Source organism: Manihot esculenta, chromosome 11 (genome assembly GCF_001659605.2).
Source record: "Manihot esculenta cultivar AM560-2 chromosome 11, M.esculenta_v8, whole genome shotgun sequence".
Lineage (NCBI taxonomy): Eukaryota > Viridiplantae > Streptophyta > Magnoliopsida > Malpighiales > Euphorbiaceae > Manihot > Manihot esculenta.
Window position 1 is genome coordinate 28,574,873 of NC_035171.2, and position 21,092 is coordinate 28,595,964.

Sequence of the window (21,092 nt, forward strand, 5' to 3'; positions counted from 1 at the left end):
TTGTTTTGCTGATTTGCCGAGTCTAAAGTCTAAACGCTCGCCGTCGACGGCTTTTGTTGCATGTTTTTTAGGTTTCTTTCGGCTGGCTGGAAATGGGCTTCAAAAGATGCGCTCCAACTCCACCGGCGCTGCGGTCTAATGGGCTTACTTTTATAAAGAATTTTATTTTTAAAAAAGTTTATTATTTGATATGCGACCCATTTTTTATTCTCTCCATTTTAAATTTTAAGAAATTAAAAATAAATCAAAATTATTTTCCTTTAAGGACGCAATAAGTTCAGTTCAAATTTGATTAGTTGTTAAAGTTAAATAAGTTTTAATATAATATAATATTGTTTTTTAATGATTTAAAATATGAAAAAATTAATATTTTAATTAACGTAAATTTTTTTAAAAATGCACAAATATAATAAATAATTTTTGAAACTACAAAAATAAAATTTTATTATATAGAAAAATATTATTATTAAAAATTAATATTTCATTATTAAAAAAATAATATTATATTAAATGAGACTTATTTGACATTTGAGAGAAATTTAATTGGATAAAAAAATTAAATTAAATTAAATTTATTTAGTAAAAATTGAAAGAATTTAATTTAACTTATATTCTTAAAAAAATTTAGTTCTATATTAATTTTAAACATTAAAACTTCATTTATTTTCCAAATACTAAGTTATTTTTTATAAATAAATGAAAGTTTAATTTTATCAAAAAATTTAAAATGATTTCAATATAAAAATACTAATTAATAAAAATTTTTATAAAATTAAGAGGTTAATTAATAAAATTTTTCATAACAAATAAATTAAATAGTAAAATATTTAATAATTAAAATAATTCAATTACTAGTAAATTTTTTAAAATTTTATAAATATTTTAATATAATTTTATAATTTAAGAAATTAACTAGTGAATTCTTTTATACTATAAAAATATAATATTAAAAAATGTGTTTATGGCTGTAAATTTTATATTTTTTATTTTTGAAAATTAAAATTAAATTTTTTATTTTATTATTTATTTTTTAAAATTATTTGGAAAAAAATAAATATAAATTTATATAAAATATCTTTTTAAAATATAATATTTAATAATAAAATAATGATATGAATGATTATCCATGAAAATAAATAATAAATTATGTTTACTTGGCATAAAATATTATAATCAGTAAATCTTTAATTTTTTTATTTGAAAAATATTTTATAATAAGTAGTAAAAATAAAAAATAACACTTTCAAACAAATAAATTTTATTTTATTTTTTATAAAATAAAAAATAAAAAATAAAAAATGTATCGATAATGACCGAATCCTAAATATTTCTTTGTTTTTTCTTTTTTTATCATGCAAATTCCATTTATATTTAAATTAAGGCCAACATGCTATGTAGAAATTTAAAATTGCAATCATCCGAAGAATCCAAGCCATCCAGAATGAGCACCGCACCAACCACATCTCTATTGCTTTCTCCAACTAGACACAACCGAAGAAGAAACAAGCGAACGTACATCAAAGTGTTATACAAGTCCAAAAAGACTTCTAAAATAGAACAAAACCGAACCTACCTAGCACAATTAAGGATTTTAAGGAAAGACCAAACAAAATCTAAACCCCAAAGCACCACTGTCATTAAGCAAAACAGGCACAAAACCAACCAATATCAGAGACAAAATTGATGCCATGACCTTTTCATTTTGTGATAACCATAACATAACATAACCAAGTTGAATGCATCGTGCTCTGGCGCTGACAAATTTCCGGTGGACAATTTTGTTATTGAATTTAATTATATTAACGAATTTAGATTTTCAAGAAATCATTCAAATAAAAATTTAAAAAATATATAAAATTAGATAAAATATAGTTAGTTATTAGTTTTTAAACTGTCTTTAATACATAAAAAATAAATAGTTTGCAAATAATAATTTAATTTTAATTTTAATTTTACAGAAATTTTAAAAAAGAAATTATTGAATATTTGATAAAAATAGAATTAATGAAAAATCGCAAATACTAATGGTTGCTATCTTATTTTGAAAATTATGATATATTAATTAAAATCATTATTTAAGAAAATGAAACTTGGCATAATTATTATGCATTTTAAATATAAATATTAAAATACCATTTATTTATAAAAAATGATATTCTCCAATCCAGATAATACAGTTTTCAGTATGTGTTTGTAAGCTTTCGGTATGTGTTTGTAAGTTTGTCCTGAGAGGGAGGTTTTAGTGTTTTACTAATAGATTAAACTTCATCAAAGCTTGTTTTACTAATAGATTAATTTATACAAAAAGCTGAAGCTATTTAAGATATGAACAACAAATGCATCAAAAAATAGAGAACACAAGTGAAAAAAACAAATCTTGTGCAGAACTACTGGTAAATCAACGATGTTGCCTCATTCAGGGCAAAGAATATCAGTGGAAACAAGGAGCTAAAATTGATTTCCTGTGACCAAGTAGCAAAACTGCAGTGCAACTGCTATCTTCACACATTTATAAAGCATTTCAATAAACAAAACAAAATAGATGTACAATCATTTATAAGAAAAAAAAAACAATCAAAATAACTATTTTAACATCAAGATCTTGCAACACAGATATTAAAAAAAAAAAAAGAAAACTACAAATCTTCACCAGTTAGAACTTGAACAAAAAAAGTAAAAGTTAGTTATGAATCAATTAGAAAAAAAGAACATCATGTTGCAACTAACTAATGGGTTTAAGATTGACATGCTGCAGGCTAGACATTTTTTAACCTAGAAATCTTGAATGTATCATCAAAGCTAAAGCCAAAGCCAAGTTGTGTAAGACCCATTTTTTTATGAAAGATATCCAACAATTCAGGCAAATGTTCCTGATACTTGGTCACAAACCTTTCGAAGAAGAACTTTTCAGAAGGTATCAACACTGAAGATAAATGGACGTCTGCCTTAATCAAGCCCTTTAAAAGCAAAACTCTTACAACTGAACATCTTGGCATAATCCTCCTCTCCAAATTAAAACCAAGCATAAGTGGAGTTTTAGCAACAGCAGCAGGCTGCCAACCCATCTTGCACACAAGAAAATCCATTGTATCAATGACATTTTTCTCAGAAAGAGCCATACATGTGGGATACTTTCTGAACATAGACCAAATCTCATCTTCAGACAAACCAAACCTCTTATAAACCTTCATTTTCTGCTCCCATGATTTGGATGATAACCCATGAAAAACACGGACTGCCTCAACAAAATTAAATTTTGAAGGATCAAAACCCAGTTTCATAACCTTCTCAACTTGTACAGCAAATTTACTTACTTCCTCAGACATGGCTTGCGGAGACTGGGAGAGCAAGTAAGAGATGGAAGATTCAGAGACTCCAATCTCTCTTAAGAGTGAATAATTGTTAAAAAATCTCTTCGGCAAAAAGGAGATAAATCTGTTGTTGAGAGTCTTAACTACTTTCTCATCAGAAACAAGTACACTTTTAAGGATCTCATAAGTTGGGATCAGCCACCGCTCTAAACTTCGAGCCAAGAAATCTGGATTCCGAGAAACCATTACAGAGAGGCCTGTCCTTGAAAACCCTATAGAACGCAGAAACTCCAATTTGGGCAAGAGGGTCTTTTCTGGATGCGCTAAAAGCAAATGGGGTCGAGTCTTAACAATTTTGGAGATTTGAGAAATGGTGAATCCATGTTCCCTGAGAAGCCTAAGTACTGAGTCTGGTCTTTCAGGAGTTTGAAAACGTAAAAACTTATACTTAGAGACAGATTGAGCAGATTTTAGAGTCAATCCACAAGAATTTATGAGATATGAGATTATAGATAAGTGCTCATTCAAATTAGACGAAAAGGATCTGATTACGAATAATGAGTGAAAAGGAAAAATAGCTGATTTGGAATTTGAGATCAACAACAGAGAAACATTCATTTTCAAAGCTAATCTCGGACCGGATAAACAAAACATTGCCGGATACTAACCGAAATTCTCGAGGTCGAAGTGAATCAGCTAAGCTTTAGGCTTCGAGGAATGAGCAGCAAAGCATCAAGCGAATCAGGGTGGCTGACATGCTCTCCTTCCTCCAGTTTCCCTGAAAAATTGCGAAGAAGAAGGAAATTATGAGGGTTTTGCATTTGCTCGTCACTTCTGTATTTTGAAGAAAAAATGACTACTCGGTTATTGTATCAAAAATATTTTATTAATCAGTTATTAAAATATTTTTATTATTTAAAAAAAATTATTAATTAATTAAATTTTCAGTTCAAATTAAAAAAATCAATCAATTCAAATTAATGTTAAAATTCAGTTAAATTTTTAATTTTTTCAATTTTATTTAAATTTTTATTTTTAAAATTTCAATGATTTTACTTTGATTTAATTTTAATAAAAAGTTAATAAAATTGAATCAAACAATAATAATAATATATTATTTTTAATAATATAAAAAAATATATTATAAATAAAATTAAAATATTATCATTAAATTTTAAAATATTAAAAATAAAATATAAAAAATAAAAAATAAAAAATATTAAAAAATCTATTAAATTGAATTAAATCAAACCGATTTAAATTAATTCGATTCAAATCAATTTTAATTCAAAATCAATTTAATTTAATTTTTAAAAATATTAAATTTTAATTTTTAATTTATTTAATTCGATTTATCAAATACTCACCTATATTAATTAGTCCTTGGATATTAAAAATATTTTAAATTTTTTATGATATTTAACTATTAAAATTAATGAATAAATTAATTAATAAATTTTTAAAATTTTAAAAAAAATTTAATATAATTTTTAAAATTAAAAAATTAAATAATAAATTTTTTTATATATTATAAGAATTAAGTAATAATTTTTATTAGTTTGGATGGCACAGCTGCCAAGCGTTGGCGTTCGCAGAGCCCAAACGCTCCGTTTTTATGACTTCTTAATTCTGCTCTAATGACACGGAAAATTAATATGGACAAAAAAATTTTAATTTAATTTTTTAATTAATTAAAAAAAATTATATATTTTTATAAATTAAATAAATTTTAATATAATAAAATATTATTTTAATTTTAAAATATTTTTTATTAATAAATTTTTATTCTATAATTTTAAAAATTATTTATTACTTTTGTATTTTTATGTTAATTAAAATATTAATTTTTAATATTTGAAATTATAAAAAATAATATTATTATATAATTAAAAATAGGGAAAATTACTTTTTAGTCCCTCAGGTTTAACGTAATTAACACTTCTGTCCCTCTATTTTGGCGACCCAACACTTAAGTCCCTCACTTTCTCTTCCGTCCAATTTCGTAGTCCTTCCGTTCATTTAAACCGTTTGGTCAAAGAGTCAAAAGTGAGAGGTGATAATTTTTTCCAGAAATACCCTTCTCTTAATGTGAAATTCCTTTTTTTTTTTTCTCTTTCATGCTTTCTCCCGTTGCAGAAGAAGAAGAAGAAGAAGAAGAAGAAGAAGAAGAAGAAGAAGAAGAAGAAGAAGAAGTTGCTGGGTAGGAAGAAGAAGAAAAAGTTGCTGGGTAGGAAGAAGAAGAAGAAGAAGAATAAGAAGAAGAAGAAAGATTTGCTGGGTAGGAGGAAGAAGAAGAAGAAGAAAAAGTTGCTGGGTAGGAGGAAGAAGAAGAAGAAGAAGAAGAAGAAGAAGTTGTTGGGTAGGAAGAAGAAGAAAAAGTTGCTGGGTAGGAAGAAGAAGAAGAAGAAGAAGAAGAAGAAGAAGAAGAAGAAGAAAGATTTGCTGGGTAGGAGGAAGAAGAAGAAGAAGAAAAAGTTGCTGGGTAGGAGGAAGAAGAAGAAGAAGAAAGAAGAAGAAGAAGAAGAAGAAGAAGAAGTTGCTGGGTAGGAAGAAGAAGAAGAAGAAGTTGCTGGGTAGGAAGAAGAAGAAGAAGAAGAAGAAGAGGGTTAATTTTATCAATTCACGTGTCCCAAACGGCTATTTTGAACGGAAGGACTGCGAATTTGGACGGAAGAGAAAGTGAGGGACTTAAGTGTTGGGTCGCCAAAATAGAGGGACAGAAGTGTTAATTACGTTAAACCTGAGGGACTACAAAGTAATTTTCCCTTAAAAATAATACTATATTAGATTATGATTCAATTAGCTCTTAAATGTAAGTATAGGGATTTGAATAGTTAAAAATAAATAAATTAAATTTATCTAACTCTTAATAAAAATATATTAATTTAATTGAATTTATTTTTAAATTAATATTTTTTAGATAAATTAATATCCTTTTTTAACTTCTGATTTTCATAAATTTTGCTGAAAATAGAGACAAATATTGTTCTTTTATGAAGCAGAGACAAACATTGCAAATTATTTAACCAAATAATTTTAATGTTAATTTGAAACTTTTTCATCCAAATTTATTTTTCGTTTAAAATAATAATTAAATCACCTAATTATTACAGAATACTCCTTAATTAGCTATTCATCTTAAAGAATAGAGATGGACATAACCTTCTGAACCTTTCCAAGAAGAGCTTTTCAGCAGGCATCAACACTGAGGATAAGCTGATGTCTGCCTTAATCAAACCATTTAAAAGCAAAACTCTTACAACTGAATATCTTGGCATAATCCTCCTTTCCAAACTAAAACCAACCACAAGTGGAACTCTAGCAACAACAGCAGACTGCCAACCTGTAACAGCCCGAAAATCGAACTGCTACCGGCGCTAGGATCCAGATCGGCTTAAGGCCGCCGGGACCCGTAGCAAGCCTGCTGTGAACTCTGTGTACCTGTGAAATCTCATACATGATCATACATTTTCGGTAAAAAGTAAAATTTTTCTCTGTTCCAAGGCTTAACATGTGCATACACTGTAAACCCCTGCTAGAGCTCTCGTAGGTGGGCTACCTCATATCCTGTTAAGCCTGGTTTTTCATACATATAACATAAAATATTTCCATAAAAAGATCATGTATACAAAGGATTACCACTCTTAGAAGCAAGCACCATTCTAATGAATCCAAGCTACGCCCGATCTGTACATGCACTGATTAATGCAACATCTTCGTGCTCACTAATGCAATACTATAAATATGGCATAAATGATGCATGAAACATGCTAAAAATGTTTGAGGTCTCATATTAAACGATTTAGTTCAGTTCCCACTCACCTCTGGCTGCCTCTGTACTGACTCTGCAGGTTCTGAAGCAGTGCTCACTGCTGAACTCCTTGGTTCCTCTGGTCCGTTTCCTACACAGGTGGACTGAAATGAGGGACCAAACTAACTCAAGAACATCGCTAAGAAACTCCCCAAAAACCCTCTAAAGCATCCTAGAACAACCACATAAAACATGCAAAAGAAAGCTGGACAGGGCACTTTCAGCGGCAGGTTCGGCGGCCAAAACTCCCCTCCAGAGACGAAACTCATGCGTGTTTGGCGGCACCTTCGGCAGCCGAAAGTCTCGTCCAGAGATGAAACTCAACCTTCGGCGGCACTTTCGGCGGCCGAACCTTGCCTCCAGAGACGAAAGTCCAAATGTTCAGGGGCAAGCTTTGGCAGCCGAAACTGCCTCCACAAGGGGTTCGGCGGCCGAACCTTCCTTCGGCGGCCGAACCTTCCTTCGGCGGCCGAACCTGGTTTTGCCCGTTGGGCAGAAACCTGCTCTGTTTCATGCAAACGTCACCCAAAACCTATCCAACATGGATAGCAACTACTCCCAACTAGCATATACCATATAACATGCATAAAGAGGTCTAAACCTATCCTAACACCTCCAACAAACATATCAACCAACACTTAACCATGCTGATACACCAAAATCCTCAAAAACCTCCCTTAACCTAAGCATCTACTCCCAACTAGCATATACTATATAACATGCATAAAGAGGTCTAAACCTATCCTAACACCTCCAACAAACATATCAACCAACACTTAACCATGCTGATACACCAAAATCCTCAAAAACCTCCCTTAACCTAAACATGCATAACTACCCATACAACTCCCATAAAACCTTCAAAATCAAGAAAGGAAGTTCAGGATCTGCACTTACCTCTTCCAAACAAGAGCTTGAACGATCCCTACGTGGAGATATGGAGAAATCCTCTCTCAAACTCTCCAAGCGTCCAAACCTTTGCTCTTTTGCTTAAAACTTCAAAAACACATGAAAATCCATCAAAACCATGAAAGATTTGAGAAAACATATAAATCACTCAAGGAAGATCAAGTCTCACCTCAGCTCGTGCAAATGGAAAGAAAATCTTATCCATTTGACCGACTTAGGGCCTTTTATAGGTGGCTGGCCAGACCACTTTCGGCGGCCAAATGTGAAACCCGAAAGCCATGCATGTTCGGCGGCCGAAAGTCACCTTCGGCGGCCGAACCTTGGCTTTTCTGCCTTGGTGCTTTTCTTGCAAAACCTCATTTCTTTTAACACTGAAAACATTAAAACGCGTATAAAATCATATAAAACATAGCCCTTACCCTTCTAGAGACTTCCGACATCAGAAATTCCACCGAACTACAGAAATTCCGACGCCGGACTCTAGCCGGGTATTACACAACCCATCTTGTATACAAGAAAATCCATTATACCCTTAACCTTCTTCTTAGATAAAGCCATACATCGGGATGTTTTTGAAAATCGACCGTATCTCATCTCCAGACAAATCCAACTTCCTTTAAACCTCAACTTTTGTTCTCCCATGTTGTGTGCGATAACATATGCAAAACACGTGACATATAGATGAATATAAATTTGATATGTGTTGAATCTACTAAAAATAAATTTTTATTTTTTTAAAATAAAATAAATTACTATAGTAGTTAGTAGAGTCAATCCTAAATAATTATATTGAATGAACAAAAATAACAACAAATATAAAATGGAGGGATTTCAAATGCAAATGAATAAAATATAATTCAATGAAAAACTATATTAATTCAAAAAAAACAATCAATTAAATTTGAAAGAGAAAATCAATGTGAGATGAATTCAGCTAAAGGATCGATCTCAATTTCAGCTTCATTGGCTGATCATAAATATAAAGGTAATTTCAAATTATTTATTGATAAATTAGTTATAAATATAAAAAAACACTTCAAATATCCAATCCTTATTATTTTTTAAACTAGCTAAAAGATATTCGTTAACTAGCTCTATCTCTTGGATAACCATAGGAGACGCTCTTATAATTTAATTCAATTATTGCATTAAGAATTAGAAAGACCTAATTCTAACTAATAAACGCAAAATGATTGATTCACTTTAGCTATCTTCAGGAAGCGCTTATGTAATCTGATTCACAACTTGTTTCAAATTAAACTAAACAATTACAGATTTAATCAACCTGAATAGCAAATATTATTTTAACAATTGCACAACGGGGCTGCTTTATCGTAACAATCAATAGAATAATAATAAACACTAATAATAGAAATAACATAAATACCAAAAGATAATAAAGAAATAATAAAATCAATTAGATCTTATAACCAATTGAACTGAAACTTCAATTATTCTTGAACTGAAACTTCAATTATTCTTGAACTGAAACTTCAATTATTCTTTAACTGAAAAGAGAATTTAGTCACAGTGACATTAAAATATCATTTTTACATAGTACTAAACATCCTAGTTCAACCTAAATATCACTGACTAAAATCAGATGTGAAGGTTTTCCTCAAAAGAGTTGAGTCTGATATGACTTGGCAGACGAGGATTTTCTGATCGCGTATCAGATTTGGAAATGGACTCTGATTATTCTCGTCAAATATATTATGCCAATAACGTAGTCCATAACACAGTGCATCTGATAATTAGAGTTCAAACATCTTCTTTTAGTGAGAAATTGAATGAAACTAGGAAAAAGTGGTCCGCATATGAGCATGAGTTGTATGCAGTATTCCGAACTTTTAAAACTTGGGAGCAATATCTGATGGGACGAGAGTTTATTATTCACACAAATCATCAATTTTTGATCCATTTTAAAACTCAAAAACATGTGGATAAGATGCATGCTCGATGGGCAGCTTACTTTGAAACTTTTCATTATGTCATCAAACATAAGGCTGGCCATAGTAATAAGGTAACTGATGCTTTGAGTAGGAGGGCTGCTCTATTGATTACAGTTAGTCAGGATGTTGTAGGTTTTGAATTCCTAAAGGATTTGTATGCTACAGATGATGACTTTGCTGATATATGAGCTAGAGTCCAGACTCACTAGCCTGCTGATGGGTTCTTGATACATGATGACTTTCTTTTTAAGGAGAACAAGTTATGCCCTCGATCTTTTTTGCGGGAAAAGCTTATTCGAGAGGTCCATGGATGAGATTAGAGTGGTCATTTGGGGCGTGACAAGACTATTGTTGGGTTGGATGAGCGTTTTTACTGGCCACAATTAAAAAGGGGTACACGTCGGATGGTCCAAAAGTGCCCAGTTTGTCAAACTCAGAAGGGACATTCGCAAAATACAGGCTTATACACTCCACTGCCTATTCCAGCACATCCTTGGGAGGACTTGTCTATGGATTTTTTTCTTGGTCTTTCACGTACTCAACGTGGATCTGATTCCATTTTCATTATTGTTGGCAGGTTCTTCAAAATGGTGCTTTTCATTCCTTGCAAGAAAACTAATTATACTTCTCATGTGGCAAGATTGTTTTTCCAGGAGGTTGTAAGCTTACATGGCGTCCCTAAGACCATTACTTCTGACATAGATGTAAAATTTCTAGCTCATTTCCGGGTGACTTTATGGAAACGTGTTTGAACTGAACTTTGACAAAGTAGTGCTGCCCAACCCCAAACTGATGGACAAACTGAAGTGGTGAACCGCACGCTTGGCAATCTTCTGCGCTGCATCTGCAGTAACAAGAAAACTGCTTGAGATCTTGCTCTTGCCTAAGCAGAATTTGCTTACAACAGCTCCACAAAAATGTCACCATTTGCTGTTGTGTACAGAAAAGTCCCAGCGCGTACAGTTGATCTTATTGCCCTTCCCACAGGTTCTCACAACAGTATTGCAGCAAACAACTTGACAAAACAGCTACAACAATGCCTTATAAAAGCCAATAACAAATATAAAGCTACAGCTGATAAACATAGGCGTTTCAAGTCCTTCAATATTGGTGACCAAGTTATGGTGTATTTACGCAAGGAGCGGGGTGGAGGACAGAAAAAGCTTGACACCAAGAAGATTGGTCAATTCCGAATCATTCAGAAGATCAATGACAATGCCTATGTTCTTAACTTCTCACATGAGATGAAAATTTCCAAGACGTTTAATGTGTCAGATCTATTTCAGTACTATCCTGCTGATGACAACTTGAGGTCGAGTTCTTTACAAGTGGAAGGGAATGACATTGAGCAACTAGCCTTGGACTTTACGGCAGACTTGGATCAGACCTAACTTTTACTGCCGACGTCCAATAGAGACCCACGATAACTTTTTAGAAAGGGAATTTCGAGCGCACAACTTTCAAAAGTGTAACAAGGGCCATAAGCCTGTCACAAAGTTTGATATGGAAATTCTATCGTTTAAGGGGTTAATTTTGTATTTTAATTATTTTTTTGAATATTTTAGGTATTTTCGTAATTTTATATATTATGGTTTTATTTCTGTTATAAATAGTCTCCTTTAGTTATTAGAAACTCACTTTTCAATTTCTGAGAAATTTCAATAAGACTTTTCGTCTTCTAGCCTATCATTTCTCTTATTTCGTCTTAGCCAAACAATATTGATTAAAACTCCTACGGAGTCTAAATAGTCTTTTATCATTCTCTTATGAACTTGGTTACACCCACGACTCTTCATAATTTTAGAATTTAGAATCCAAACATGATTTATCTCTTGTTATTCTTCAATCCTTTCTTATCCCGTTAAAATATCAAAATTCAAATAAATCAACCTGTTTTAAGTAAAATCAAACTCAAAATCTAAGTGTTTTAAATTTTTCCACATTTAGATGAGACTTGCCCTCAAAGCATAAACTCATTGATCATTCTATCTCAAAAACTCATAAGCAGTTATCCCCAATCCTTAAAATTAATGGCTCAAAGAGTTAAACTAATTCACATTAAACAACTAGCATACCACAACAAGATCTCATCAATGTATACAAATCATAAAAAAAATATACCAACGTGTCCTTAAAGCCAAGATGTAACAAATTCATTTTCAATATGTGAACATACAATTTAGTTCAATAATTTTTAAGTTAATGCATTAAAAAACATATATCCAACCAACCAACCAGGAAGTCCCTAAAGTTGTGATTTTCACCAAGGAACAAAGGAACTTAATTTTCTTTCTCTTTTTCTCTTTTTTTTTATTTGATGGTCTTGATTCAAAATTTCTATCGGCTTTTATGAGAGTGTACTCTCCCAGCGCTAATTTTTTCCATTTACAAAAGACATGTTTTGCTTAAGAAGAGTGGACCCGAACCATCCAAATCAACTAGTGATGATGAACCATCTTATTAGGATATATTTCAAACTATTGATGGCCCCAATGAGGTATAATTTTCCCAATTATAGACTTTTTCCATCCACAATGGACATCCATTGCTTAAGCGGAACAAGTGTCGTACTACTTCAACCCGCCAATATTAGTGAACCACTTATTTATTATTATTTTTTTAATATCTAATATTTCTTGGAGCATTATTCTTCATTGAGACTCACCAAAACAAGTTGAGCAAAGTTTTAAAATGCACTAATATATCCTTTAACAAGCAACATCAGTTCATCTGAATAAGAATTTGCACATTTTAATCTATAAAAATAAATGCTAGAATTAATGATGATTTACATAAAAATAAAAAGACAAGAGGAACCCATTAATTTTACAGAAATTTTAAAAAAGGAATTATTCAATGTTTGATAAAAATAGAATTAATGAAAATTCGCAAATATTAATGGTTGCTATCTTATTTTGAAAATTATGATATATTAATTAAAATCATTATTTCAGAAAATTAAACTTAGCAAAAAATTGTAGAGAAAATCACATATTTAGCATCAATTATTATGTATTTTAAATATAAATATTAAGACTCTATTTATTTGCAAAAAGTAATTTATATTTGAAAAATATTTTCCATAGAAAATATTTTCTGTAAAAAATAAAATAAATTATTTTCATTATTTAATTGAAGTCATTTTCTTTAAAATGGCATAATTTTTTCTTTGATTAGGAAAATATTTTTTATTAGATAAATTATTTTAGTGCTCCAAATGTCAAAAAAATATAAAACATATTTTCCAGAAAAATATTTTCACTAAAACATTCGGAGCCTAAGTTTATTTTGTATTATAATATGAAAATAGGAAAAATTACTTTTTAGTCCCTGAGGTTTAACGTAATTAACACTTCTGTCCCTCTATTTTGGCGACCCAACACTTAAGTCCCTCACTTTCTCTTCCGTCCAAATTCGTAGTCCTTCCGTCCATTTAAACCGTTTGGTCAAAGAGTCAAAAGTGAGATGTGATGATTTTTTTCAAAAATGCCCTTCTTTCAACGTGAAGAAGAAAGAAGAAGAAGAAGAAGAGGAGGGTTAATTTTGTCAATTCACGTGTCCCAAACGGCTATTTTGGATGGAAGGACTATGAATTTGGACAGAAAGAAAAGTGAAGGATTTAAGTGTTGGGCCGCCAAAATAGAGAGACAGAAGTGTTAATTACGTTAAACCTCAGGGACTACAAAGTAATTTTCCCTATGAAAATATTTATAAAGATGTTTCCTGTTAGCCTCTGTCTATATACAGTAGAAATTAAGCCACGCTGGGACAGAACAATGAGAAAAATTAAGCTTCATCAAAGCTTGTTTTACTAATAGATTAATTTATACAAAAAGCTGAAGCTATTTAAGATATGAACAACAAATGCATCAAAAAATAGAGAACACAAGTGAGAAAAAAAAAAATCTTCTGCAGAACTACTGGTAAATCAATGATGTTGCCTCATTCAGGGCAAAGAATATCAGTGGAAACAAGGAGCTAAAAATGATTTTATGTGACCAAGTAGCAAAACTGCAGTGCAACTGCTATCTTCACACATTTATAAAGCATTTCAATAAACAAAACAAAATAGATGTACAATCATTTAGGAGAAAAAAAAAAATCAAATTAACTATTTAACATCAAGATCTTGCAACACAGATATTAAAAGAAAAAAAGAAAACTACAAATCTTCTCCACTTTGAACTTGAACAAAAAAAGTAAAAGTTAGTTATGAATCAATTAGAAAAAAGGAACATCATGTTGGAGCTAACTAATGGGTTTAAGATTGACATGCTGCAGGCTAGACATTTTTTAACCTAGAAATCTTGAATGCATCATCAAAGCTAAAGCCAAAGCCAAGTTGTGTAAGACCCATTTTTTTATGAAAGATATCCAACAATTCAGGCACATGTTCCTGATACTTGGTCACAAACCTTTCCAAGAATAACTTTTCAGAAGGTATCAACACTGAAGATAAATGGACGTCTGCCTTAATCAAGCCCTTTAAAAGCAAAACTCTTACAACAGAACATCTTGGCGTAATCCTCCTCTCCGAATTAAAACCAAGCACAAGTGGAAATTTAGCAACAGCAGCAGGCTGCCAACCCATCTTGCACACAAGAAAATCCATTGTATCAATGACATTTTTCTCAGAAAGAGCCATAAATGTGGGATACTTTCTGAACATAGACCAAATCTCATCTTCAGACAAACCAAACCTCTTATAAACCTTCATTTTCTGGTCCCATGATTTGGATGATAACCCATGAAAAACACGGACTGCCTCAACAAAATTCAATTTTGAAGGATCAAAACCCAGTTTCATAACCTTCTCAACTCGTACAGCGAATTTGCTTACTTCGTCAGACATGGCTTCCGGAGACCGGGAGAGCAAGTAAGAGATGGAAGATTCAGAGACTCCAAACTCTCTTAAGAGTGAATAATTGTTAGAAAATCTCTTCGGCAAAAAGGAGATAAATCTGTTATTTAGAGTCTTAACTACTTTCTCATCAGAAACAAGTACACTTTTAAGGATCTCATAAGTTGGGATCAGCCACCGCTCTAAACTTCGAGCCAAGAAATCTGGATTCCGAGAAACCATTACAGAGAGGCCTGTTCTTGAAAACCCTATAGAACGCAGAAACTCCAATTTGGGCAAGAGGGTTTTTTCTGGATGCGCTAAAAGCAATTGGGGTCGAGTCTTAACAATTTTGGAGATTTGAGAAATGGTGAATCCATGTTCCCTGAGAAGCCTAAGTACTGAGTCTGGTCTTTCAGGAGTTTGAAAACGTAAAAGCTTATTCTTAGAGACAGATTGAGCAGATTTTAGAGTCAATCCACAAGAATTTATGAGATATGAGATTATAAATGAGTGCTCATTCAAATTAGACGAAAAGGATCTGATTACAAATAATGAGTGAAAAGGAACAATACCTGATTTGAAATTTGAGATCAACAACAGAGAAACATTCATTTTCAAAGCTAATCTTGAACCGGATAAACAAAACATTGCAGGATACTAACCGAAATTCTCGAGGTCGAAGTGAATCAGCTTAGCTTTAGGCTTTGAGGAATGAGCAGCAAACCATCAAGCGAATCAGGGTGGCTGACATGCTCTCGTTCCTACAGTTTCCCTGAAAATTGCGAAGAAGAAGGAAATTATGAGGGTTTTGCATTTGCTTGTCACTTGTTTCCGGTAAGGTCTGTATTTTGAAGAAAAAATTGACTACTTAGCCGTTGTTCAAAAAAAATTTATTAATTAATTTTTCAATTTTAAAAAAATATATTAAATTATTTTTATTATTTTTAAAAATTTACTAATTAATTTTATTATTAAATATTTTATTATTTAATTTTTATAATTTAAAAAATTTTTTAACTGATCCTCATAATTTTAAAGAGTTTATTACCTAATAAGAGTTAATTGTTGAAACTAAACAAATTCGATTCATTTAAATTAACTTTAAAATTTCAGTTTAATTTCAATTTGATTTAATTTTTATTTTTAAAAGTTTTAATTATTTTAATTTAATTTGATTTTAATTAAAAATAATAATAAAATAAAATAATAATAACATATTATTTTTAATAATATAAAAGATTAAATTATAATTAAAATTAAATTTTAAAATATTAAAAATATATATAAAAAATAAATATATTAAAAAATATATCAATTAAATAAAATCAAACCGATGAAATTAATTCAATTTAAATTAATTTTTATATAAAATTAATTTAATTTAATTTTTAAAAATATTAAATTTTAATTTTTAATTTTTTTGATTTAATTTTAAATTTAAATTAAGAATATTTTAATTTTTTTATAATACTAAGGATAAAAGTAATGAATAATCCAACTAGCATATTTTTAAAATATTAAAAATATTTTAATATATTTTTTAAAATTTAAAGGTAAACTAATAAATTTTTCTTTATAACAGGATTACATAGTAATTTTTTTGGGATAGCTGCCAAGCTGTTGGCGTTCGCAGAGCCCAAACGGCTCCGTTTTTATGACTTCTTAATTCTGCTCTAATGACGCAACCCATGAGGAAAATTAATATGTACAAATAAATTAAATTTAATTTTTTAATTAATCAAAAATTTATATATGTTAATTAAAAATTAAATAAATTTTAATATAATAAAATATTTTTTAATAGCAAAATATTATTTTATTTTAAAATATTTTTTATTGATAAAATTTTATTCTGTAATTTTTAAAATTATTTACTATTTTTTATTTTTATATTAATTAAAATATTAAATTTTTAATATTTAAATTATAAAAAATAATATTATATTAAATATGATTCAATTAACTCTTGAATGAAAGTATGAAAATTTAAATAGTTAAAAGAAATAAATTAAATTTATCTAACTCTTGAATAAAAATATATTAATTTAATTAAATTTATTTTTAAATTAATATTTTTAGATAAATTAATATCCTTTTTTAACTTCTTATTTTCATAAATTTTGCTGAAAATAGAGACAAATATTGTTCTTTTATGAAGCAGAGACAAAAATTGTAAATTATTTAACCAAATAATTTTATATGTTAATTTGATACTTTTTCCATCCAATTTTATTTTTCGTTTAAAATAATAATTAAATCACCTAATTTTTACAGAATACCCCTTAATTTTAACAAATTACCCTCTATCTCGCTAATTACTTTATTCTCAATAATTCTAGAAAAGTATAATAACTTTGGAGTAAAAAAAATAAAATAGATTTTAAAAAATCACATAAATAATTATTATTTTTGATAGAGAAAAATTAAATTAGAAAAGAACAAGTAAGATAATAATATCTAAAAAATAACCGATACTTTGGATAAAAAGCCTTCAAAAAATTAAAATTAAAATAAATAGAATAAGTAATAAATTTTTTATAACAATATTTTATTTTTTAATAATATTATTTTAATAAAGCTCTCTCCTAAATTTTTAAAATTTTTAAAAATACTCACGGTACAATCGAGATCTCTACTTAATGGAAATCTCTAGTTAAAGGAGAAGGAATCGAAATAATTACACCTCACTCCCAGAAATTCAATCCTCCTACCAAGTTTTATAACCTATTAAATAGGGACTTCAAAAATCTCTCACTCTTTTCTTAAACCTTTAAGATCTTGTCATCTGTATATTTCATAACTCAGATCTTCAAAGACTTCTATTGGCTTCAAGCAAGTTTATGAAAGCAATGCTCATGTGCTCAACAATGAAAACTAGGCATGATAGTGTCAATAAGTGATAGATTTAAACAATTTTAGCTATTCACCATCTTAAAGAATAGAGATGGACATAACCTTCTGAACCTTTCCAAGAAGAGCTTTTCAGTAGGCATCAACACTGAGGATAAGCTGATGTCTGCCTTAATCAAACCATTTAAAAGCAAAACTCTTACAACCGAACATCTTGGCATAATCCTCCTTTCCAAACTAAAACCAAGCACAGGTGGAACTCTAGCAACAACAGCAGACTGCCAACCCATCTTGTACACAAGAAAATCCATCATACCCTTGACCTTCTTCTCAGACAAAGCCATACATCGAGGATGATGCTTTCTGAAAATCGACCGTATCTCATCTCTAGACAAACCAAGAACTGTAGTTAAAACCCCCAATGACCAACACTAGATCTACCAAAAATCAAAGGCTAAAACTATTATTTATAAAATAATCCTCACCTAGAAAGGAAGAAGGGTAAACGCATTTCTGGCAAGAGACTAACGTTGAGCACTTCAAAAAAGCAAAGAAAAATTAGAAAAAACCTCTCTTAAAAAGATAAAGAGAGAGAAACCGCTCAAGATGAAGAGGGTAGAGGCTTATAGCTTATCTTTATGAATTTTTTTTTTCCTTTGGCAGAAGTAAAGATAAAATATTATCTCAAATCAAACTCTAATCAATAGTTTGCATGTTAATTTTATAACATATTTAAATAATAAAATATAGATAGCGTGAGAGTGAGAGATTTTAAGATGAGATAACTTAAATCAAATAAAAAGAAAAAATAAATCAACAACCAAATTTACTTATTCTTATAAATCAAATTTATATTCTCTCATCCAAATCACAGTCCAAATCTAGATTTTTTTATTGAAAATAACTTTATTCATTCAATTAGAATTCCAACATAACATAAAATGAGGTTATAAGATTCAAGTAAAAAAAAAAAATTCAATAAGTGTTGAGATGAATCATTCAATACTTTTCTCCGTTTAATCCTACACATTGTGAAAAGAGATTGTGCAGGTGCATTTCTGTTTCTTTCAGGTAATGCTATTTAGGGTCCAAATCGTCAACTATCATCGATAGCTGCCAGCTAACAACAACAATTATGAAAAAATTCAACGGTTAAACTAAACTAAGTCTTAATTTGCATCATCAATTGAAGCTACTTAAGTGGAACAACAATCCATCAAAAAATAAAACAAATAAAAAAATATTATCCTCTGCAGAACTAATTCTTTGACCTTTATAACACAAAATAACAGGAAGTTTCCCAATCTCAAGTCCTTTCATGTACAAATTCCAGTGACCAAGCACCTGGGAATTGATTCCCTTTGTCAAGGAACGATTGTTCATATAGCAAAAGTGCAGTGCATCTGCCATCTCAAATTGCCAAATTAATTCAGGTAATTGACTGCTATAAAGTGCATTTTTTTTTAAAGGGAAAAAAAAGGAATAAATAGAGCATTTCAAATCTTGACCAGTATGAACTTCAACTCAATTGGGAAAAAAAAGTCAAATAAGATGTAAAATCTAGTTATGAAAGTTGGTCATTAAAGCTTTACCAACGCACCAAAGAAATTAAACTAATCAATTAGAAAGCAATATTAAATGTTGTATTAATGGGTTTAATAATGACATGCCGAAGGCTATACATGCTTCAACCCAGAAATACTATATTTATCATCAAAGCCAAGTTCTGTAAGAACCATTTTTTTCTGAAAGATATGGAACAATTGGGGCACATGTTCTTGATACTTGATCACAAACCTTTCCAAGAAGCACTTTTCAGAAGGTATCAACACTGACGATAAATGAGTATCTGCCTTAATCAAACCCTTTAAAAGCAAAACTCTTACAACTGAACATCTTGGCATAATCCTCCTTTCCAAACTATAATTAAACACAACTGGAACTCTAGCAACAGCAGCAGGCTGCAAACCCATCTTGCACACAAGAAAATCCATTATACCCTTGACCTTCTTCTCAGAAAATGTCATACATTTGGGATTCTTTCTGAAAATCGACCGAATCTCATCTTCAGACAAACCCAATCTCCTATAAACCTCCACTTTGTGTTCCCATGTTTCAGCTGATAACATAAGAAAAACTCGGACTGCCTCAACAAATGTAAATTCTGATGGGTCAAATCCTAGTTTGATAACCTTCTCAACCCCTTCAGCAAACTTGCCCGCTTCCAGACACATGGCTGATGGAGATTGGGTGACGAAGTAAGTGATGCAAGACTCATAGATTCCGAGCCCTCTTAAGAGTGATAAATTGTTACAAAATGTTCTTGGAAAAAAGGACAAATGTCTGCCTTTCATGCGATGCAGGGTTGCAACCACTTTCTTATCAGAAACAAGTACACCTTTAAGCATCTCATAAGTTGGGATCAAACACCGTTTTATACTTCGACCCAACAAATCCGGATTCTTAGAAACAAATATAGAAAGGCCTGATCTTGAAACCCCTATAGAGCGTAGAAACTCAAGTTTGGGCAAGAGTGTCTTTTTAGGTTGCGCTAAAAGCAACTGGGGCCGCTGCTTAATAATTTTGGAGATGTGGGCGTTAGTGAATCCATGTTCCCTGAGAAGCCTAAGTACTGAGTCTGGTCTTTCAGTGGTTTGAAAACATATCCTCTTATTCTTAGAAACAGATTGAGCAGATTCTAGGGTTAATCCACATGAATCTATGAGGTATGAAACTATAAATGAATGCTTATCCAAATTAGAAGATATGACAGATGAAAATGATCTGATGATGAATAATGATTGAACAGGAAGCATATCCAGTTGGACATTTGAGACCAAATGAGAAACATTCTTGATCAAAGCTAATCTTGCACCGGAAAAACCAGACATTGCAGGATACTCACCGAATTTTTTGAGGTGAATCAGCTAAGCTTTAGGGTTTGAGGAAGAAGCAGTAAAGCATGAAGCGAATCGAGGAGGCTGACATGATCTCTTCCCATTTTCCCTGGAAAACTGAAAAGAACAAAGAATCTATTAGGGTTTTGAATTTGGTCGCCCATGTCTGGGTTAATGCTCTATTTCTATTTTGAATTGGCAGAATTGCCTTTCTGCTGCTGCGCGAGAGTCTAAACGCGCCGTTTTATGCCTTTTCCAAGTTTGCTCCATAAACAAAATGAATATCTTCCCTTTTAACTTTTTTTTTTATTTAATTTTTCTTTTTATATTTTGACGAAAGTAAACACAAATATTATTCATCTTAAATCAAATTCTTCACCAACAATTTGCCTTCGACGGAGGTAAAGACAAATATTATTCATTTCAATTTCTCTTTTCCCGCGATCTGATTTAGTTTAATTTATAACTAAAATCGATTTAATTTATTTTTATAAATAATAAATTTTTAATTTTTAATTT

General features: G+C 30.5%; 2 protein-coding genes across 2 annotated transcripts; both read right to left on the reverse strand.

Annotated features, from left to right (window-relative positions):
• Window positions 1-2,756: 2,756 nt before the first annotated feature.
• LOC110625845 (transcription termination factor MTERF15, mitochondrial) lies at window positions 2,757-3,929 on the reverse strand. The gene has a single exon (XM_021771509.2). It carries the CDS (start codon window positions 3,927-3,929, stop codon window positions 2,757-2,759), a length of 1,173 nt encoding a protein of 390 aa, XP_021627201.2.
• A 15,264-nt stretch (window positions 3,930-19,193) lies between these two features.
• On the reverse strand, window positions 19,194-20,805 carry LOC110625852. Its single transcript, XM_021771522.2, has one exon. It carries the CDS (start codon window positions 20,565-20,567, stop codon window positions 19,353-19,355), a length of 1,215 nt encoding a protein of 404 aa, XP_021627214.1. The 5' UTR covers window positions 20,568-20,805; the 3' UTR covers window positions 19,194-19,352.
• Window positions 20,806-21,092: the final 287 nt, after the last annotated feature.